The sequence below is a fragment of the Aedes albopictus genome, chromosome 1 (genome assembly GCF_035046485.1).
Source record: "Aedes albopictus strain Foshan chromosome 1, AalbF5, whole genome shotgun sequence".
Taxonomy (NCBI): Eukaryota; Metazoa; Arthropoda; class Insecta; order Diptera; family Culicidae; genus Aedes; species Aedes albopictus.
Window position 1 is genome coordinate 225,977,118 of NC_085136.1, and position 23,757 is coordinate 226,000,874.

Consider the following 23,757-nt stretch of genomic DNA (forward strand, 5'->3'; position numbering starts at 1 on the left):
GGGTAAGATGGTAGCTGTTTCTCAATAATTATTCAACGGATTTTAAAAATTTCATCATGGTTTCGGATATATTCCGGGGAGTCGTGGAGTAACCTTCCCATCGCTGTGGTATAATCTAATGTTATCTAAAACCTCACATGCAACATATCAATCTTCATGATTTTGCTAAACAAGAACTCTAGAAGACATTTCGAGGCTCTTGATGGAAACCTAGTAGGAAATCTTAGGGAAATTCCAAAGACGGTTTTGGAGAAAATACAGCAGAAAAAATAACAACAAAGAATAACGGCGGCATGGATGAAAAGCACTCCTGCTGCTGCTATCCCTGAAGAAACTTTGGTTGGAATCTCAGTACGGAGCCTTGCAGTAGAATTTCCAAAACGAACACCTGGAAACAATCCTAGATGAATCCCAGAATACAACAAGGAACTCTTGGGAGAATCGCAGAAGGAGCTTTTGATGGAGTCCCAGAAATTTTTTTGAAGGAATCAATAAAATGGAACAGAAGGAATGTTCGAATAAAAAAAATAAACTGACAATTACTGTAGGAGCTTCTGAAGAATATTCCGCAGGTTGTAAGAACATCATAAGAAACGTCTGGTCGATTCTCAATTTCAGGAATTTCAGGAAGTAAAATCCAGAATTATTTCCTAAAAAAATCAAATTTCAGGACTTAAAAAACGGGATATTCTGGAAAGTAGCTGATGACTCTATAGGAGCCTGCTGGTTTTGATTCTGAAGATGAAGTGAGGGTTTTGAAGGAACTAGGAGAAATAATGGAGTCTAACTCTTCAGGACGCGCGCTGTTGTAAAAACTACAACACTACCAAAAAACCTCGCTCGTCGTATACAGCGCGAGCGTGGTGTAGTTTCGGTTGCTTGATGGCGCGTTCTGAAAGGTTAAAGAAAGAAGCTCTGGATTCTGACAGAAAGTTTATAATTTATGTAAGGATTGCAAGAGATTTCTTCAGGAATGCTCCAAATATTTCTCCTAGAATTCATCAAGTGGCTTATTTAGGATGTTTTTCTACCTCTACAGATTTCTCCAAGATTACTTCCAAAGATACCCCCAAGAATTTCTCCTGTGATTTTTGCAAAAAAATCTCTTCTAATTTCTCCAGATTTCAGCCAGAAACTCATCCAGATTTATTTTCAAAAATTACACAAAAAGTCCTCAGGGACTTCCTCCATGAGTTCAACCAAAGTTTTTCTACATGTTACTTCAGATATATCCGGTATTCTTCCAGATATCCATAAAGGAATTCTTTGAGAGATTTCTACTGAAAATGCTTTTCAGATTCCTTCAGGAAGTTGATCTCAAGCAGCTCCTTTAGAGATTCTGCCATGAAGCAATACAGTTCCGGAAAAGATTTTATTAAGAATTCTCCAAGGAATTCAATTCCCCAAGGAATTCATTCAGACTTGTCTGAGAATTCCTTCAAGAATTGTTACTCTATTCGGATGTTCCTTAGATTTTCTTCAGGAACACCTGCAGAGGTTTCTCCTAGAGCTTGTTCCAAGACTCCTCCAGAAAATCCAGGTTTCCTGCACGAATTGCTTTAGGAGTTCCTACAACATGAAATGAACCAGCCTGGGGCTAAAAATCTCGCAACAAGGGAATAATAAAACTAACAATAATTCCTTTAACGATTCTACCATGAATTTCTCCAAAGATTGTTGGAAAATCTATGGAATAACTTCTAGATGAACTCTTGGTGGAATCATTAGAATAACGATTCCACCAAGAGTTCATCTAGATTATCTAGAAGTTCTTCCATAGATTTTCCCAAGAATTCCTTTGAAGTTTCCTTTAGAAATTCACAGTAGATTCTTAGGAAATATTCTACAAGGAATTCATAATTCCTTTAATCTCTCAATAAACTACTAGACCACTACTGAAAAAGATCTTGGAGAATATATATGAGCATTCGCTGGAGTTCAGTGTTGGTAAAACTCAAATTCTCAAATCTCATGGTTGAGTTGTTTCACGCGCGATTCTTGACTCACCAAACTCACCACCGAAAAAATCATGCATGAGTTGACTCATGATTTCACTCATTGCTTTATTTCTTGGTGTTCTGATTATTTACATCGAAGTTTTTAGGATCATATGATAGAACAAAAGCAAACCTAGCGTGCAACAACATTGAATGCCGTTCAAATTGGTTTGGATTCGTTTTACAAGCGAACGAGATTTCAGCGCTTGACTCATGAGAGCGAGATTTTGCATGAAAATCTCGCGCGTGAGAAAATGATTCAGAATCGCGCGCGAGTTTGCTCACGTTGGAGCGGTTCATTAGCGTGCGTTGAGTATGATTTTACCAACACTGGGAGTAATTACTGGAGAAACCTCAAGACGACTCCTGAATGAGTTATTGTTTGAATCTCTGTTCAATAATTCCTTCTTTGCAGTTTGCGTTGATGTCCTTTCAGACAAACTCCACGAGTGTGGACTTTCCCCGATTTTAAATAACTACTTGTGCAACTTGTTGTCTGAGAAGCACATGTTTTTCTCTTATGGAGCCTCGGCAACTTCACGAATTAGTTATATGGGTCTCCTCCAGGGCTCATGCTTAAGCCCCCTTCTTTACAACTTTTACGCCAGAGATATCGACGAATGTCTCGTGGAAAATTGCACGCTACGACAGCTTGCGGACGACGCCGTGGTTTCTGTCACCGGACCAAAGGCGAAAGATCTGCAAGGACCATTGCAAGATACTCTGGACAATTTGTCTGCTTGGGCTGTAAAGCTGGGTATCGAATTCTCTCCGGAGAAAACTGAGTTAGTTGTCTTTTCTAGGAAGCGCGATCCAGCCGATCTAGAGCTTCAATTTTTGGGTAAGGAACTCACTCAAGCTCTTTCGCATATGTATCTAGGGGCCTGGTTCGACTCTAAAAGCACCTGGGAAAAGCACATTAATTATCTGTATCAGAAGTGCCAACAACGAATCAACTTCATGCGTACACTCACCGGAACATAGTGGGGAGCCCACCTGGAAGATCTGATAAAGCTTTATCGTACAACGATACTGTCGGTTCTCGAATACAATAGCTTTTGCTTCCAGTCCGCCGCGAAAACACACATCTTTAAGCTAGAGCGTATCCAGTATCGTTGTCTTCGGATCGCGTTAGGCTGCATGAACTCGACGCACACAATGAGTTTGGAGGTACTACTAGCAGTACTCCCTTTATCAGATCGTTTCGTGGAATTGTCGTTAAGGTTCCTCATCCGCTGTGAGGTGCTGAATCCATTGGTAATTGAAAACTTTGAGAAGCTGATCGAACGAATTCACCAAACAAAGTTTATGACAGTGTACTACCGTCAAATGGGGTAACTTGCAACACTTTTTGACTTTGACGCAATATCACTGAAAATATAAGCTTTTAAAATATATTGTAAAGCATCGTGTATACTAATTACTACGAGTAGAATATTATGCAGCACTTGATTTACCAAAATACGTTGCCACCCAATCAGGAGGTGCGAAATACATGCTTGTTGTAAGTTACCCCATCTGTGGGGTAACTTGCAACATATGACGTAAAGCTAAGTTAGCTACCATTAAACTGCACTAACATTCTAGTACTTGGTCGTATCATAAGTTTCGATGTAATGCATGAAAAATGCATTGAAAAGATGTACTCTTACCAACTGAAATAACAGTTTTAACGAACAAATTGATATGTCTTACAAGAGTATATCGTTTCACAACAGATCTCACGTCCCTCAAATATAAAATAAATATGGATCTCGTGACTTCGTACTACTTACAAAATGTCAACAATGCTAAATGTCATTTCATGAACAGTAGAGTAAGTCAGGTATAGGTAATTTTCAGTTTGCAGTGGTGTTCGGCTACTTCAGCTAAAATAACATGATTTAAACACCCATTTAACTTTGTAAATAACTATCAAAGCCGTTCATTTGGGCATTCCACTGAAATACTTTGCTCAATATAGACGCAAAATTGATGTTGGCGATTGTTTTGAAACACCCATAAACTAAATTCAGCTTTCAACAAGATGAAACAAGAATAAAATTTCAAAATATAGCAATCCTTAACAATGTTTGAAGGTCACGTGCAAAAACTGTAATAATTGAGTCGACATTCAAAAATAAGCGCGTTACGGAGTTAGTTAATGATTCGTTTCGATTACTTCTATTCTATATATCGTGAAATGAAAATAAATACTAGACATTTTTATCAATTTTAAGTGTTGCAAGTTACCCCATAGTGGTTGTCGAATATGATAAAGATTTTTTAAATTACATAGTCGAAAAATTTATTAAACTTTTATTGATTAGTTAAGCTTTCCATTAGGTACCCTTACTGCACGCAAGGTCGTCAGACTTATTGCACTTACCGTAGGAGAGAGGTAAAGCACGATTTCTATACTTGTTTTTACGGCATGAATTGAGCAAACTATTTTAACAGTGTAGCTAAACAATAAATAAAGTAATAAAGCTGATTTTTCCACTGAATCAATCTTTGGTATGCATAATCTCGATAACCGAAATAGTGGAGCATACTAGCTTTCATTATTATGAGAAAATAGTTTACATTTAATGTACGTCATCGTGTTGCAAGTTACACCCCTGTTGCAAGTAACCCCGTTTGACGGTACTCGTACATGACTCTGGAGGTTAACCCTTCTTTGAATGTTCCCAACCGTGATTGCTTCCCAGACTTCTCCGATTCCACTATAGTTTTTGATCTGACCATGAAGCAAGAAATCCGTGGAATCCCAGATCAGCTCCGATCGCAGCACATTCCAAGAATTTTTGCAAGCAAGTTTGGTCATGTTGGTTGTTACAGAAAGTTTTTCACAGACAGGTCTAAAACAAATGATTCCACTGGATTTGGTGTATTTAATGAGATTCATAGCGTCGCCCATAAACTTCGAAGACCTTGCTCAGTATATGTCGCAGAATTGGCAGCTATACACTATGCATTAGAGCGAATCGCCTCTCTTCCCTCTGAACAATATTTCATTTTCACGGATAGCCTCAGTTCAATTGAGGCTATTCGTTCAATGAGGCCGGTGAAGCACTCCCCGTATTTCCTAAGCGAAATACGATCAATTTTGAGTGCTTTATCGAATCAATCATATAATATCGCCTTGGTTTGGGTCCCTTCACATTGCTCGATCCCGGGTAATGAGAAAGCGGACTCGCTCGCTAAGGTGGGCGCTATGGAAGGCGATATTTATGACCGTCATATCGCCTTTAATGATTTTTTTCGATTGCTCGTCAGCATGCCTTGGTCAGTTGGCAACAAAAATGGGATGCAGGGGAATTGGGCAGGTGGCTACATTCAATTCTCCCACAGGTATCGAAGACGGCGTGGTTCAAGGGGTTGGACATGGGTCGAGATATTATCAAGATAATGTGTCGACTTATGTCCAATCACTACTCTCTGGGCTCGCATTTCTATCGAATAGGGCTCACTGATAGCAATCGCTGTAGCTGTGGTGCAGGCTACCAAGACATCAATCATGTCGTGTGGGAATGTCCCGAATACGGTATTGCCAGATCCGATTTATGTGCATCCCTCAGGGCCCGAGGGAAACCAGAAAAGGCAGACATTAGAGATGTGTTGGGAAAACTTGATCTTGAGTACATGAAGCTTGTGTACGACTTTTTGAAACAAGCTGAAGTCTTCGTTTGATACCCCCGTCTTGTTGTTGCACCTGTCCACTTCGTGCCCCTTCGAAAACCGTTTGTTTGTATCGTTACAGGTTGTTTGTCCACTCTACGTTTGACTAGCAGCAACTACGCCCGCTGCTGAAAGTAAACGATAAGCCCCATCATCCCATCCCTTCCTAAAACATGATTGTTCTCCCTAACCTCGACCAAACCGCGAGTTTTACGGTTCCCCAAAACTAACCTAGCAAATTAGAAATTGTAAAATAAAAAAAAGTTTCAAATGGATTCGGCTCCGTTATGCCAAATGACGCATGAGCCTCAAATAAATGATTGAGTAAAAAAAATCCTTCTTTGTAGCGTTCCTGTAGGAATCTCTGGAGTAATTCCTAAAGAAAATCTCTGAAAGACTTCATGCTAAAAATACAAAAAAAAAATCCGGAAGGTATCTCTTCATAAATTCAAGACCAACAATTGAAAAGGCCGCATCAACATTTTGTAAACAAACATGTTTCTGTCGACTTAGGGCCTTTTGAGCTCCACCCACACATCTCACCACCACTAACAGAAAGCGCAAACATCCAGCTTTCTGTTAGTGGTAGTGAGATGCGTGGGTGACGTTCAGAAGGCCCCAAATCGACAGAAACGTGTTTGTTTACGCAATGTTGATGCGGCCTTTTCAATTGTTGGTCTTGAATTCATAGCGGAAACTCTGGAGGTACGCTTGGAAGCTTTCGAGAAACTTTTTACTAATCTGTAGAAATCCACTGTTGAATTCATGCCCTTGAGGTGAGGGTGTTGAGGAGGGTTCTCACCGCGTTAGCAACTCTAAAGGCAGGGATAGGGTGCGACTCAAAACTCTTTGCGTGCCGCACACGCTGCTACGAGACAGCACAACAAACTAGAAGGAGACGAGTACGCGCAATCGGTTGTGTGTTGCTCGCTTACTTTGCCGCGCGCTGGAGCTCTCCTGTCTCTCACGCTCTTTCGTATGCACTCTCTCGGTGCTTGTCTCCGTGCTTTGCACTTGGCTTGATACAACGCATGATTGGAAAAATTTCGAATCAAACGACCCATCACTTGTCAACCCTTGACAAGCTTAACAACTTTGCCGAAAACACAAACTCTTCAATTAATTTATTAAGTGATTTTTTCGTTTTGGAGACAAGCACAGTCCCAAGCACCGTGCATTACTCCCTGCGCCGTAGAGCTAGTGCTGCGATTGTCTCTCGCACAATTACGAAAACTCTCACTCATTACGTCTCTGTCTCTCGACAAAACGGGAGACAAGCACTTGAGATTGTGTGAAGCACACGCATTTTTTGCACCGCACGGTGCATGCCGCCAATCCCTGTCTAAAGGTCAAAACCCAGAATAAGATCATGGATGCGGCTACAATGTAGATGGCTACCGCAGGAGTTCGGCTACGGAAAGGCCCAGCAGAGACATAAGTGGCCTTGGTTCAGCTACGCTAATAAATCCGTTAAAGTAGGAAATCGTAAGCTGGTGGTCTAGTGGCTACCGCTTCTGATTCGTATGCAGAAGGTCATGGGTTCAATCCCTGGCCCGTCCCTTTTCATCCTACTTTGTATCTTTCTATCCACTTTATCTCTCTCTCTTCTCTACATATACAACTCATGTATATTCATATGTTCATAGCCATCGCTAGAACCAGAAACGAATTGGAAAAAAGTCGTTTCCCTCCCTTCCAATTTCCACTCAAAGCACAGTGTATATAATAAATAACGCCTACAAGTTATGCAACAAGTATGCAGTGTATAATAACGCCTACAAGTTATGCAACCAAAGCGTACTGTGCCGCTTGACCTTATTCACCTCATTCACCACACAATCTATCACCTTACGAACACTATAAATAACCCCCTATCCATGGATCGCATCACCGACCCAACGGTGACTCTCAGATCTCCCATCCTTTCCGTCTAACAAAATACCCCAGTCCGTGCTGGATGTGGGGATGCAGAGGTGATCTCGGTCTTTAGTAGCAACAACCAGAACACTCTAACATTCCTTTCCCTTCCCAACTGACTATAAGGACGTGGCCGGCGCCGGTATTGATCCAAAATGTATGAGCTGCTAGAATTGCACTTTGAGAATAAGTGGAGTGTCCCAGCCCTTATTCATTTGGATCTCAGTGCAATTGGTACCAGCTCAGATCAATAACGGAGTAGCAACCATTGACATGTATAGTCAGATTTGATCGTTGATCGTTGATCGTAAAGTAGGAAATCGTAAGCTGGTCGGTATGTCCGCTGAGCATACACGAGCTACCGGAGGTTTGCGTCCCATGTTATTTTCAAAGCGCTCACCTTTCGTACTATAAATCCAAGCAAGTTCTGTAGGCGATTTGGAGACGAAGGCCATAAGGCGTAAGGCAGTACAATCCATCGCAAATGATTGATTTGTTCCGGGTAATATGCGTACAGTATGCACCAGATGCGAAACCTAGCAATGAAGTGACACTGAATTTCTCACCTTTGTCACTCCAAAATTTGAAGATCAGCATAGCATCCGCATACTCAATTTCAAGTTCATATATGTTTGGTTGACCGCCCGCGGTTGGTACTCCGTTATTGCAAGAACATCAGTGCATACACTTACCCATGCATCATTCTATTACAGCAACATAGAATTCGCCTTCTCGCCATACAAATATAGTACTACACTGATTGCGTCCTATTACTCATATTTTTCCCTTAAAGATGCGTAGGTTTGCAATAACTTTGCCGAAGACTTCACTTTTATCGAAAATGTGATTGCATACAGTCATTTCCATCATATATTTTTGGTTTAGAGATAAACGGTTGAAGAAAAACCTCCGAAGAACGATAGATCAATTATAGGACAATTCTCTCCAACAAATTGGACCGTTGACCTTATATCCCTATCATTTCAACTCCTCTATCATTAGTCCTTTCGACGGTTTGTCTTTGTACGTATTGTTCTTGATCCTGTACTGCCGTTCTATGCATAGTTGTTCCATTAACATGGGATTCCCATATAATTTGGGACAACCATGCGTAGGACGACAGTGTAGATCTGTTGCCGTAAGTTGCGCATGCGATTGATAGATAGAAGTTTCTTCAAGACGAGTTTGAATCGCTTTTTTTACTTAATCTTTTATTCTAGGCTCATGCGCCAAAAGGCACAACGGAGCCGAATTCAATTAAAACTTTTCACAATTTCATGTTTTGGCGATTGAGAAACACTGACGGAAAGTAATAACACTTAGCGTCAATTTTCAATGCTATGACCAGCGAGAGCGACGTCATCGACGACAGCGAGATGCTGAGTTGATGCCCAATGACTGGTCATCAACTGGCGGGTGAATGGGTGAAGACGATAATGGTGAACGTATGCAGGCGGTGATTACATAGTTGACGTATGCACCAATGTGATCATAATTTACATGTTTGATGTATTGATTGCATTAATTAACTTGCAATTCGTTAATTCGAAATAAAAACTCGGTCAGAAATCTCTTGATGTTTCGAAATACGGTTTGAGATCAAGCATCATTAACATCAACTTACACTTTTGTTTCTTATTAAACGATAACCAAAATGTAAAGATTATATATTGGATGGATTTTAAGATAGATTTAAACACAGTTGTCAAACCACAAGAACGCGTTTCTCACACGGGGATGGTGCTGGTGGTTACGTCGTCTATAAGTTTACTAACACGGGGACTTGTATGACGACACATCACAACTTATAGAGGTCGCATCGCCGGCGACACATCGAACGCTATCGGTTACTGTCGAAGAGCGAGAAGTGTAGTAGGTATACCGATTACGTTTCAATTGACGATTTTGTAAACCACACGCCACGCGGTTCTGGAACATGCTTGCTTAGTTACATATGTCGCGTTCAATATGATGTGGGCGTAACTACAGTTATCAGTCTAAGTGTATAGATGTTAAACCGAGTGCAGTACGATATAAGATGATTATGATTTGCTATTAGAACAATAGAAAGAATCAAACCAACTATATAGCGCTCTAGTTATATTCGTCCGTATGATTCTGAACGCAAGAGCTTACAAGGTAACCAGCCGGTGTGACTTGTTAGCGGTTCGAAATGAAGAGGGCGGTTACTACTTGAATCATATTTCAGATTATTTAGAAATTTCGCCACGCGCCGGCACACCGCTCCGCAATCGCATAGGGGCTACTGATACGAAAGTCTATTTTTACATTGGTATTTATTACGGGTTGGGGGAAAGGTCAATCAATTTGTTTGATCCGTTTGATTCGTGGTGGTTGTGATTGCAAATTAACTCTGACGCTAGGTTTGTTTTATTTTTGTTTCCCCAACAGGCACAGAGGAATGCCCCATCCGGTCGGTTGTCAATCGAGTCGGTTCACAGCTGGTTCGCGCCTTGACAGAAAAGGGAGTAGCCCTTTTGGTTAATCATGGCATCGCGGAGGATAAGGTGAGTTTGGTTTTGCAGGAATTGCTTAATTTTAATGTCTAAAGCATAATACTGGTGATGTTTGAAGTATTCAAATTTGTTAAGCTTAGTAAATAAATTAAAATAAACTATAGCGACTTAAAAACAAAACAAAAGCAAACAAAAGCAAACGAAAGCAAACGAAAGCAAACGAAAGCAAACGAAAGCAAACGAAAGCAAACGAAAGCAAACGAAAGCAAACGAAAGCAAACGAAAGCAAACGAAAGCAAACGAAAGCAAACGAAAGCAAACGAAAGCAAACGAAAGCAAACGAAAGCAAACGAAAGCAAACGAAAGCAAACGAAAGCAAACGAAAGCAAACGAAAGCAAACGAAAGCAAACGAAAGCAAACGAAAGCAAACGAAAGCAAACGAAAGCAAACGAAAGCAAACGAAAGCAAACGAAAGCAAACGAAAGCAAACGAAAGCAAACGAAAGCAAACGAAAGCAAACGAAAGCAAACGAAAGCAAACGAAAGCAAACGAAAGCAAACGAAAGCAAACGAAAGCAAACGAAAGCAAACGAAAGCAAACGAAAGCAAACGAAAGCAAACGAAAGCAAACGAAAGCAAACGAAAGCAAACGAAAGCAAACGAAAGCAAACGAAAGCAAACGAAAGCAAACGAAAGCAAACGAAAGCAAACGAAAGCAAACGAAAGCAAACGAAAGCAAACGAAAGCAAACGAAAGCAAACGAAAGCAAACGAAAGCAAACGAAAGCAAACTAAAGCAAACTAAAGCAAACTAAGGCAAACTAAAGCAAACTAAAGCAAACTAAAGCAAACTAAAGCAAACTAAAGCAAACTAAAGCAAACTAAGGCAAACTAAAGCAAACTAAAGCAAACTAAAACAAACTAAAGCAAACAGGACTCGCGCCGTTGTAAAAAGTACAGCACTACCAAAAAACTTCGCTCGTCATATACAGCGCGAGTGCAGTGCAGTTTTCGGATCGAAATGGCGGGCGTCCTGACAGGTTAAAGAAGTGGTCAATCCCGACAGGTATTTCTCCGTGCTAGAAGGAGATTCCCTGGACCGAATCATAACGGATGGCCCAGAAGTGTAGCAGACAGCGTGACCCTTTACAACCCGATATTTTTAGCTTTCAAAAAAGTTCTGTGACAAGTTGATTGTTGTACAGAGCCGGAAGGTCCCATATCTGGACCGAAACGTCGGCGACGATCTGAAATCAGTCAACGCAAATTATTTCAGACTGCAAGCCGAAACCCCAAGAAATCAAGTACCCTCAGATAAGATGTTTGAATTTACCATTCTAACAACACAGTTTTGTCACTTCAAAGTCACAAGTCGACTACCTAATGTTTCGCTTGCTGCTCTGGCATGTCTCATTATAATAACTGTTGGCTCTTATACGCATTGTATCTTCAAGTTAATGTGCCAACGTCGTTTGAGACTCTCATGATGAGAATGCTTATTGCGAATATCCTGGATCTCGACAATTTTAGGTGGCCCTCTGTGTGTCCAAAAAGAACACCGTTTATATTGGTTACTCTACTCTTTATGTTTGGAAAACATACGGACCCTCTGGAACAGTTTGGAAAGCAAAGCCCAATTAGCCATATCATTCGCCGATGGCATAGTAACGCGTTTGCGCGTGCGGTTAAGGACAGACTTGTTAGAATCCCAAAATGGCCGCCTTCGGTACCTACTCATGCAGCGCACAAATCTCTTCGTAAACAAAACCAGCGCACGTCATCTTCTGATTTTAAGCTTATTACTAGTGAGCAAGAACAGAATAATGAAATTCACTGTTGTATGAAGCTTGCTTCTTGAGATTTGTGCGTGTCTGAAGTTCCAATGCATTGTTGAAGCGGGATTTCAAGACGTTTGTCCTTAACAGCAATATCATCGAGGGTGATTGGTTCAATTCCCGGTCGGTTCAAGAACTTTTCGTAAAAGAAATTTTCTTGACTTGTTGGGACATAAAGTATCTTCATGCCTGCCACATGTTATTACTGTGTGGCAGCATCCTGAAATTACTGTGTGGCGACACCCTTTCTCTCCGGAAACAACAGCTTTCACCGGTACGATGTTCGACTTTCTTTTTTTCTTCGGGGGTTCGTGTAAGCATACCATTTCAAGTGCCATCCTTCTGCCGTGATGCAATATCATTGTCATCGCCGGCCGCGTTGTCTAGTCCAAGTCTAGACTATGGATGATGTCGTTTTGTTTTATACGTTGCTTGTATCGCTTGTACATATATAGTGCTGTAGTCAAGACCGGGTAACAACATTTCACGATGGGCTTTGATCCTTGTCGCCGGTGCAGGGTAAGAATATTGCCGAAAGATTGTTTTATGGCCAACACAAGAAGCTCATCGTGACTGAGTTTGAAGAACTGTTGCTACCGTTAGATGAAGTTTGGTTGAGTGAAATCAGTTTATTCGATTGTAATTGACTGCAAGTCTTCCGTTAGTCACCAGTTATGCTGTGCAATATAGTGACGGTGGGTTTTTTGCAGAAGTTGTTGAAATGCGCATAAGGATACTAATTTGAAGAGGCAGATCAAGAACCAGTTAGAACGTCCCAAGAAACAGAGATAGCTGTATAAAAGTTTCTTAAGCTGAAGTTTGCGTAAGAGTTGTTTATTCAACTCTTATACAGCTAAAATGTTTGTTGGGGTAGAATCAGTCTGTAAGTAATAGAAGAATGGAGATATTATGGATTTACCGGCTGCTTGTACTCTACCGGTCGCTTTAGTATGGCCTCCAAAGTAGCCGTTTTATAAAAAGAGTAACTTAAAAATGATTTTAAACATTTTTATTGTATGCGCTATTCCTCTAGCTACCCAGTGACAATAATTTTTGACAATCAAGTTGATTTTTATATGAGAACGGTTACTTTGTAACGGCTACTTAAGTAACCGGTAGAATACAACTTACCTTACCTTACCGGTCAGGCTAAGGCCGGGGTGGCCTCTGCTGTACATAGTAGCCGCCTCCATTCCACTCGGTCCATGGCTGTTTGTCTCCAGTTCCGCACTCTGCGCAGGGTCCGCAGATCGTCCTCCACTTGGTCGACCCACCTAGCTCGCTGCGCTCCACGTCTTCTTGTACCGGTCGGATGACTCTCGAGAACCATTTTAGTCGGGTTGCTATCCAACATCCTGATGACGTGACCCACCCACCGTAGCCTCCCGATTTTCGCGGTATGGACGGTGGTTGGTTCTCTCAGCAGCTGATGCAGCTCGTGGTTCATTCGCCTTCTCCAAGTCCTGTCTTCCATCTGCACTTCGCCGTAGATGGTACGCAACACCTTTCGTTCGAAAACTCCAAGGGCGCGTTGGTCCTCTGCACGTAGGGTCCATGTTTCGTGCCCATAGAGGACGACCGGTCTAATCAACGTTTTGTAGATGGTTAACTTCGTGTTACGGCGAACTTTATTCGATCGTAGAGTTCTGCGGAGTCCAAAGTAAGAACGATTTCCTGCCACAATGCGCCTCTGAATTTCTCTGCTGGTGTCGTTGTCGTCGGTCACCAGTGAGCCCAAGTACACGAATTCTTCAACCGCCTCGATTTCATCACCGTCGATATGAATTCGGGGCGGGCGCGGTGATTCCTCCCTGGAGCCCTTTGCCATCATGTACTTTGTCTTCGACACATTAATGACTAATCGCCTGGCTTCACTCTTTAGTCGGATGTACGTTTCCGCCATCGTCTCAAATTTACGAGCAATAATATCAATATCATCGGCGAAACCAAGCAGCTGAACGGACTTCGTGAAAATCGTCCCACTCGTGTTTATCCCCGCTCTTCTTATTACACCCTCCAAAGCAATGTTGAACAGCAAGCACGAAAGACCATCACCTTGCCGTAACCCTCTGCGAGATTCGAAGGGACTCGAGAGTGCCCCTGATACTCGAACTACGCACATCACTCGATCCATCGTCGCCTTGATCAACCGTATCAGTTTATCCGGGAATCCGTAGAATACAAGTAGCCGATAAATCCACAATAGAATATGAGGAGAAATCACACGCCAGTGTTGGTTCACAAAAAAAAACGATAGATCATTCCACCGTTGCCAATCGGGAAGCTCGAACAATACCGTTCAACATCACTGACAAAATATTGATATTAAAAATCACATTCTCGCAAATCGTGATCACTTAATAACCGTGCACGTGATAATTTTTAACCGATCTTCTGGAGAGTGTGCACGACGTCCGGTCGACCCCTAGCATTGTATCGTACCGCGATGATAACGATGAGGACGGTCAGACGCACATGATACACAGGTGTGTTTTCGACGGAATGTTATCTCTATCTTACTGAATCACATGCTAATAAACGATGGGGATTAATGGTTGATCCGCGGCAAATTTTTGCAACCGGCAAAATGGAAGTTGTTTTTCTTGTTGAATCCCCCGGAATGACGTCTTGGAAATTGTTAAACAACTGATTCGGCACAGGGAGAACGTGCCAAACAATGTTTGTTTTCAATTTTCGTTAATTAAATTTGAACGAAGCTTGAGAACATAATCCCATAGCTGAGTGGTAAGCTTGTGGGAGTTGATTCGGCGATTCGGATACCGTGAAGTGTGTTCACTTGTGTCGACCTTAAGTTCTAATTGCAAAGCGTGGTATGCTGACTTTTTATTTATTATAGAATTTGCCACGGTTTTGGCACTCTTCAGCAAAAATGCTGAAAACTTTTACTTCTATCCTAAAGAGTCTGCATTTGGATGTACTTTCAGTTGTGATGATTCAGAAATTGTCTTACTATACTGCAGGTTCCAATGATCACAGCTTTCAGGATGCTGTTCATGTCATTCTTCAATTCTAGTTCGTTTTGGAACTCAGGAGAGATTAAGGGACAACTCCGGTCGCCAGGTCTTGTCTCTTCGTAATCTTGTCGCACTTATCGGGTTTATCCTTTTGTTGTAAACCATAATGTCAATTGGCACAATTGAGGACTAGCAATCTCAGTACTTACATCTTTGTGCACGAGTTCTATAATTTGAAGTGCTTGGTGGTCTAGTGGCTACTGATTCGTATGCAGAAGGTCCTGGGTTCAATCCCTGGCCCGTCCCTTTCTTCCTACTTTGTATCTTTCTACACACTTTCTCCGTCCTCTCTATATCCCTTTCGTGACGGAGCTAAAAAAAGTGAAATTTCCATACAAATTGCTCAAATTTGGCTCTCCAGAACTCTCAGACTTTTTAATATATCAACACTTTTTCTTTGGCATTTGCTAGTACTATTCCTTGTCTTTCGATTCCTAGCCTTGTCCACCTAGATAAATCGAAAATTAAAAATTTGCGACAGATAAAACTTTTTCATGTTTTACCATTTTTGCTCACTTTTTGTTTAACTTGTTGTGGTAAATTTTACACAGAACATAAACAAAAGTTTGTTTGCACACATGCAAGTACAAGTTATGACTCAATCATCAAAATAATTTACATCAGGAAAACCGAAGACTAAACAGTTGAAAAAGTTACACAAAACAGTTGTTGCTCAACAGCACAATTGTGCTGGTTCGTCACGAAAGGGATATACAACTCATGTATATTCACATGTTCATAGCCATCCCTAGAACACGAACGGGTTGGAAAAGCCGTTTCCCTTCCTTCCAACTTTCACAGCACAGTCTCGATTTATCAGATAACGCTTACAAGTTATGCAATCAAACGAACTGTGCCGCATTATCTTCAGAATAATAAACACACTGATCTTACGCCTGGCATCCACGCATCAATGGGTGAACCCTCTGCCAACCACATCCCACCAACACTCCTACATCCGCATGAATTTGTGCAAACGCAGACGTATATTCGGTCTGCTGTGGATACAAACGATTGCAATTATCACTTCCTTCCTCCTTCCCACATTGACCTGTAACCGGACGTGGCAAGCGCCATTGTGTCGCCTAAAAATAGAAGAACGTCAACTCTCACACACTGAAGATGCCTGCAAGTCTTCGACAGATATCACATCGCATTGGTTCCTTGTGTGAGTGTAGCTGGTCTGGCGATACTGGTGTTGGAGTAGCAGCCACGGGCGGTCAATCAAGCTCAAGCTCAGTTCAATAATTTGACGTTTGAGCGGTGCCGTCCCAACTAACATTTTCAGCGCTATAAGCTTCAGTCATTTGCTTTCTGTTGTGTAACCATCGAATAAAAGCAGTCAACGCTGAATAAAAGGGAAGCTAATCAAATGTAAATCATAAGCTAATACACGACTGCAAAACAAGCACCATACAGCTACCAAACTCGGTTTTCAGAAATTCATTGCTTGTCACTGGGGTTGCCTTTACTCCACTCTATTCCAACTCCGGGAAATTTCCCGGAAGATGTGAAAACTTGAGCAAATCGAATAGGAGTTCCCACTAACAAAACAGCTGCTACTATACAGTACAATTCGTTATACTGAGACTGACAAATCCCCAAACCAGCAGCGCTTTAAAGGCCGTTATGCGATTTCATTACAGCTAGAATCTGTAATAAAGAAACAGTTGGTTTACCAACACGGCTTGTCGGATGTAAACATTATTGTCAAAACAAACTTTAAGCGGGATATATAGCTACTACACAAATTCTTTACAGCTACCCATCTCTGGTGCTGTGAAATTATTTGGGTTGCTTTTATTGCACTTTAATTCAACGCCGGAAGATTTGCCGGAAGATGTGCAAATCGAGTAAGAGTCCCAGCCAATACAACAGCTGCTTTTATACAGTACGTTTTGTAATGTTGCCAAAACACAAAACAGCAGCGCTTCGTAGCTGTTTATAGAACACTCTTTCAACTAGAAGCTGTGACGAAGAACCAGCTGGCGCAACCACACAGCTTGTTCAATGTAAACATTATTGCTTTTGACGTTTCACAAGCTTATGCAGCAAGATGAAGTTGGGTAAGGTTTCTTGTGGCACAATTATGTGGCCTTGTCTCGAGTAAAACAAAACGGGCTATTTTCTATGCTATTTATATGTAGCAGTGTGGCAGCGAGGACATCATCGGGACCAGTGGATACGGAGATCGGGAGTTTGATTCCAAGTATCAGCAAGTACTTTAATTATTCAATTTTAAAAGCGATAATTCCAGTTCCACATGTATTGCGTCACGGTATCCATAACCTAGTTAGATTTCATCGATTAATTATTATTTAACAACTACGAAAAGGCTGAAAATGCGCCTTCTCAAGATGTTGTTCAATTAGTGGTTACATAGGAGCCGAGAAAACAGCTATGACTTCGTGGCATAGAAGCTGATTCGCACAGCATATACATATGGATTAAGTTCGCCAGATTCATTGGTATAGGGCTTGCATAGAAGCATATGTACAACACAGTAACTCAGCCTCAAGCCGTATTGAGGACGCTTTGTTGACGTTTGCATTCACAATAAATGTTAGTTGGGGTGTTTACAGAAAATGAACTCGTTTTCGTGCACACGAAGTTAAGCGTGTTTAATTTTTGGGTTCAGTACACAACAAAGTGTTCCTCGAAAATTCTTCCAGAAGTTTGTCCGATAATTTTTCCAGAGTTCCTTCGAAAGTTCTTCCAAAAGTTTCTCAAGAAGTTTTCCAAAGAGTAGCTCTGGAAACACTTCCAGTAGTTCGTTTGGAGATTCTTTGGAATTTTTCCGAATATTTTTTGTAGAAGTTCCTTTGGATTTTTTTGCTTAAAGTTTCTCAGAAAACTATTCCAAGAGTTTGCCCGGGCTTTTCATTCAGAAATTGCTATAGAAGTTTTTTCCGGAAATTCTTTCCGGATTTTTTCAGATTTTTTTTCCGCGAGGTTCTCTAACAATATTTTGTTCTTCCAGAAGTTATACCTGGAAAGTTTTCCGAGAATTTTTCCAGGAAGTCCTCCGAAAGTTTTTTAGAGAATTTTTCTAGAAATTTATTTATTTATTTATTTATTTCATTTCGTCAACCGACGTAGACTAGTACATTATACATATACATATTTTTTATTATTTCTTAATATTATAATTATGAAGTACATTGGAAAATATATAAAAAAAAATGATTTAAATTATGTAGTGTTTTGTTTTTTTTTTTAAGTGTTCCTATTTCTAATGGTACGAAAATATGTTTTTAAATTTTGCCTGGACATGGTAAAGCCAATCGTTTCGCAATGTTTATTATAAGCAACCATCATGCGATTTATAGGCCCAAATTTGGCGTAGTTTGTTCGGTGGTGGTTACTTGCGAAAATATTCCGACTTCTTAATTGCCGAGTGGGTATATAAAAATTTAGTTTTGATAAGGTTTCAGGCGAGTCTATACGATGCGAAACGATATCGTTTACGAATGAAATCATTTCGATTTCACGCCGCTCTTGCAGAGTTTGTATGTCAATAAGCATGCAGCGTGCTTTGTAAGACGGAAGTGGAAATGATGTCCAGCCTAATTTACGAAGAGCAAACAGTAGAAATTGTTTTTGCACTGCGTGGTTGAAAAAGGAGACCATACAGTGCTGCAGTATCTAAAATAGATCTAACATAGGCAATATAAAGTGTTTTAATTGTATATGGGTCATGAAAGTTATAGCAGAAGCGCTTAATGAACCCTAGCATATTATTAGCCCTGTGAATGATTGTGTTGTCGTGGTCAACGAATGTAAGTTTAGAGTCTAAGATTACTCCTAAATCCCTAACCATTTCACATTTTTCCACATTCTTATTTCCTAATGCGATAGAGACATTCGGTGTTGTTCTTTTTCTGCTAAATGATATTAGATTGCATTTTTTAACATTATTTCTACGGGGAATTCTTACAAAACTTTCTGCGGGGCTTCTTTCAGAAGTTTCCCGAAAAATTCTTCCAAAAGAGTTGTGAAACTCCTTCTAGAAGTATTCGATATATTCACAAGCGCTACTGGAAGTCCTGAAGCTCCTCCGAGAGTTTTCCGTAAATTATTTTAGCTTTAAGGAATTCTTCGGGAAGTTTCTACAGGAGTTTCTCTGATTTTAACTTCAAAAGTTCTTTAGTGTTTTTTATTAGAGCTTCCAAACATTCTTTCAAAAAGTCTATCTGGGGATACTTCTAGATATTCCACCGATGTTTCTTCGTGAGTTTCTTTAAAAGTCCATTTAAGAGTTGTTCCAGAAATTCATCGGGAAACTCTTCAAGAACTTTCGTTTCCAGGAATCCCTTTGGGAATTCTTTGAAAAGTTGCTCCAATAAATCTTCCAGATGTTTCACTTTAAGATTTTCCAGAAGTTCCTCTAAGAGTTCTTTCAAAAGCTCTTTATTAAGTTGTTCCAGAAGTGGTTCTGATAATATTACCAGCAATTCTTTTAGTAACTTTTCAGAGCGCTGTTCCGGAAATTCTTGTAGGAATTGCTGTGGAATCTGAGAAAAGCTCCCAGGTTTTCTTCCAAAAATTCTTCCAAACGTTTCTCCAGAATTTCTACCCGATGTCCTTCCGGCAATTCAAACAATTCCTCCGGAAAGTCATCCAGGAATTCCTTTAGAAGGTCTCCCAGAAACTTTCTCAAGGGTTCATCAATATTTTTCCAGTAATATCACCATTAATGAATGCTGGAGTTCCTCCTGGAATTTCCGTAAGAGTTTCTCGAGTTATTTTTCTGAGAGTTTTTTTTCAAAAATTCTTGTAGAAACCATCTAAAATATTTAAGGAGTTGTCTAAGGACTGGCCCAGGGTTATTTTTTCCAAAATCCTTTCAGGAATACCTCCAAGCCCGATACGCCAGAACAGGTCAGATAGTTAGTAATAACGTGGGAGTAGAAGTGCCAAGAAGAGAGCCTAGTAAGAAAGTTGTAGTTGAGAATATACTGGTGTAAAAAGTGTAAATGTGTTATAGTTTTCCACCATTTTGCATGAGAAATAATTGGATAGTGAACGTGTCGGGGAGTCTCTATGGTACTCCCGATTGACTTATCCAATTCTCCTAGGAGTTTCTCCAAGAACGTCTTCAGATATTTTCAAAAGGTTTCTAACAGAATTTTTAAAGAAATTCTTCAAATCGATTTGGTTTAATCACTAAATTTCTAAAAAAAATCACTAAGGAATTTATCATGAACTCCTTGCAGAAATTACACAGGAGTTCTTCAGGAGTACGTCTTAGGGTTTCTTCTGAGCCTCCTTCGTGAATTTCTGGAAAAAATTCTTCAGGATTGTACTCAATTTCTTCTGATATTACTAGAGATTTTTTTATTTATTTGATTCTCCCAGGAAGTTCTCCCAGGATGTTTTTCCAACCAATATCGGTAAAGTTATTGTTACTATTTTTCCAATGACTCCTCCAACGGATCTGAATATTTTATTTTCAATTATTAGCCAAGAATTCCTTAAATTCCTAACGTATTTCCTCCCCAAATTTATCCACTTCGTCCAAGAATTTTGTGTGAACTCTGTCAAGTTTTCCTCCAAGGAAATTTTTCCTAGTATTAACTGCATCCGCTCATATTTTTTTAGTTCGAAAACTCCTGTTTGGATTCCTACTGGAATTCTACCAAGGATTCCTTAAATGATTATTTCAGGGATACCTCCAGAAATCTCTTCAAGAATTCCTCCCGGAGTTTTCTTTAAATATTACCTATTAGGACTTTTCCAGGAGTTGCTTCTAGCGAATTTCGTCTAGGCATTTCTCCAGAAGCTCCCTGGAATATCTGTAGTAATTCGTAAAAGGAATTTCTGGGTGGATGGCTAGAATGAACTCCAATCGAAATCTCTTCGAGCTTCAGAAGCTATTTGAGGAACTCCCGAAGAAATCCCAAGAAACAACTTCTGGAGTATTTCCCAGAAGTTACTTCTAGAGAACTCCCTCAGAAGGTGATCCTGGAGGGATCGCCAAACGGTTCTTACAAAATGGAACTCCAGGAGGAATTCCTGGCAAAGCCTGCAAAGGGAATCATAGCAGGTTCTTCAGAGGATTTATTTGACGGGCTCCAAAGATGGAATTTCCAGCGGAGTTCTCAGAGGGAGCTTCTGGAAAAATTCGCAGAGGGAATGCAGCGATTCTCGCTAGAAAGACCTTCTGAAAGTATCTCCAGATGGAACTTCTGGAGAAGTCTTCAGAGGAATCTTCAGAGGAATTCAAAAGCGAAACTTTTGGAATATCCTCGAATGGTATTTCTGCACGAATCCTCAGAAGTCTTGAAAGATTTCGTAGACGGAATTCCTGTCGGAATCCCCAGGAAGAACTCCTAGAGTAACTTTTACAGGTTTCCCTAGATTAAACTCTTGGAGGAATCTCTGGGGGGAACCTGGAGAATTTCTAGAAGAAATTCCTGGGAAATCCCTAGAATGAACTCCTAGAGGAATTCCAAGAGATATGCATAGATAGATGGAACCCCTGCAGAAATATTCAGAAGGAATGAATTCCCAGGAAACATTTTTAAAGAACTCCAGGAAAAATATCTAACCTATAGCAATCCATCGAAGGAACTCCTGAAGAAATCCCCAATATGTACTCCTGGAGGAATTCGTCAAACAAACTCCCACATGAATCTCCAAAAGGAACTTCTGGAAGCAGGAATGGCATTCTGCACTGAACATATGCACAGTGCAGCTCACTTTCATATTAAAACCGCGCACACTTGCACACATACTGAGGAGCATGCTCCAGAGAGAACTCATGGAGGATTCCCCAGAGGAACTCCTGAAAAAAATCTCCAGAAGTTCACAATGCTCCAGTAATTCCTTGTGAGGAAACCTCCTGTAGTTCCATCCGAGTTTTCTCTGGCATTTTTTTTTTCCATCACCAATACTTTCCAGGATATCCTCCAATAATTTATTCGAAGAATCCTGCATTTTTCAATTACGGAGAATCCCCCAGCATTTCTGACCAGGGTACCTACCAGCAATCCTAGGGAATGCTCTAGCAATCCTCTCCGGAAAATCATTCTGCAGCTCCATCCAAGAGAATGCAGTTATTGTATACCGCCACCGATTGCTTCCGGGAAATCCTCTTGCATGTGTCGGGGAATTTTCCAGCGATTTCTTTTGTGGGATCTTCCAGGAATTCCTTCTGAAGAATCCTCAGTTTCTCAGATATATATCTGCTGGGGTATTCTCCGACGATTTCTTCCAAAGCATTCTACAGCAACTCCTTTCTGGAATCATCCAGTAGTTTCTTTCGAGCCTCCATTAGAAATATCTTTCGTCAGTAATTCCTTTCCAGCAGAATTATGCCGTCGAGCTCCAGTTGACGGAGGTGCGTCGCATGCAACGCCTTCCACATTACGGTCAAATTACGGTCATTTGTGACGGTTCTGGCTATCTACACAACAAATCCACTGTTGCTGGATCTGAGATCCACATAGTGCCTGGGTATCGCAGACCCCATTTTCTCCTCCAATTTCCCGCGTGTGACAGGATGACTCTCTCTTGGTCCACTTAAAGACAAACGTCTTAAAATCCCGCTTCAACATTGCATCGAAACTTCAGACGCACAAATCTCAAGAAGCAAGCTTCAAGCAACAATGTATTTCATTATTCTATTCTTACTCACTTGTAATTAGCTTAAAATTAAAAGCTCAGGTGCACTGGTTTTGTTTACGAAGAGATTTGTGCCCTCTAAATCGTGAGTAGGTGCCAAAGTCGGCCATTGTGGCGGCCATTTTGGGATTCTAACAAGTCTGTCCTTAACCAACCCAAAAGCTATAGGTCAACAGGGGCACAGCAAACGCGTTGATCACCTTCACCTTGTTACTGGCGGACAAAAAAAAACTCCGCAGAGCACAGTTGACACGATGCAAGAACTGGTCTTGCAGTTCCTTATTGATCTCTGTGTCGAATACCTCTAAGGCGCCGTCCACAAATTACGTAACGCTCTAGGGGGAGGGAGGGTATCTGGTCGAGCGTTACGGCCCATACAAAAATTTTAGGGTTTTCATACAAAAAAGCGTTACGGAGGGGGGAGGGGGGTCAAAAATTGTCGATTTTAGCGTTACGTAATAAATGGATGCTGCCTAAGTTGCAGGATGTATTTGCCCGCTTCGCCTTCATCCATATTCCGAATCTCCTCCTGTTTGTTGACGCGATGGACTGACCGACATTTGTCAATGCCAAGCTCCATTCAGATGTCGTTGCTGAACACCGTCACAAGCTGCAACAGTTGATGCAACCTTTGTACTGATTCTGCAAACAGCTTCAGGTCGTCCATAAAGAAGATGTGGGTTATTTTTGTACTCCGTCCCCCACTTTTCAGTTGGTAGCCATAGTTGCATTGGTCTGCTGAGGGGTTTCATCGCAAGACAGAACCCCAGTCAACCAGTGATCGTATAAGATGTTGCATAAGATGATATAGTGGAGGCGATATGCGTTAATTTTTCATGCGCCTAAATGGAGGCATGCACGCATATGGCCTCCATTTTAGCATCTTATGCAACATCTTATACGATTGCTGGTTATCTGGGACCATAGCGGACTGAAGGTATAGCTTTGGAATATCCCCCTCCTAATGCTGAGGGTTCTGGATCGCAACAAAGCTGTTCCGTTGGTAATTTGTAGAGACGTACACTCCCGATGAAAAGTTTGGGGTCACCTCCTCAAAAACATGTCATTTTTTTAGGCCCATACTGCCGTGAATCGCATATCAGTCCCATCTTTGCTGGATTTCCTATGCAAATGAGACAGATATGCGATTCACGGCAGCATAGCTCCGCCAATTTGCGTCATTCAAAAGATAATAAGTCAAAGAAGCTATG

General features: G+C 41.0%; 1 protein-coding gene across 1 annotated transcript in view; it reads left to right on the forward strand.

Moving 5' to 3' along the window:
- Positions 1-23,757, forward strand: part of LOC109410069 (uncharacterized) — an 88,979-nt gene that overhangs the window by 55,740 nt on the left and 9,482 nt on the right. Inside the window, exon 2 of the mRNA XM_019683599.3 lies at positions 9,987-10,102. Coding sequence (XP_019539144.3) covers positions 9,987-10,102 — 116 coding nt within the window. The remainder of the gene's footprint in view (positions 1-9,986; positions 10,103-23,757) is intronic.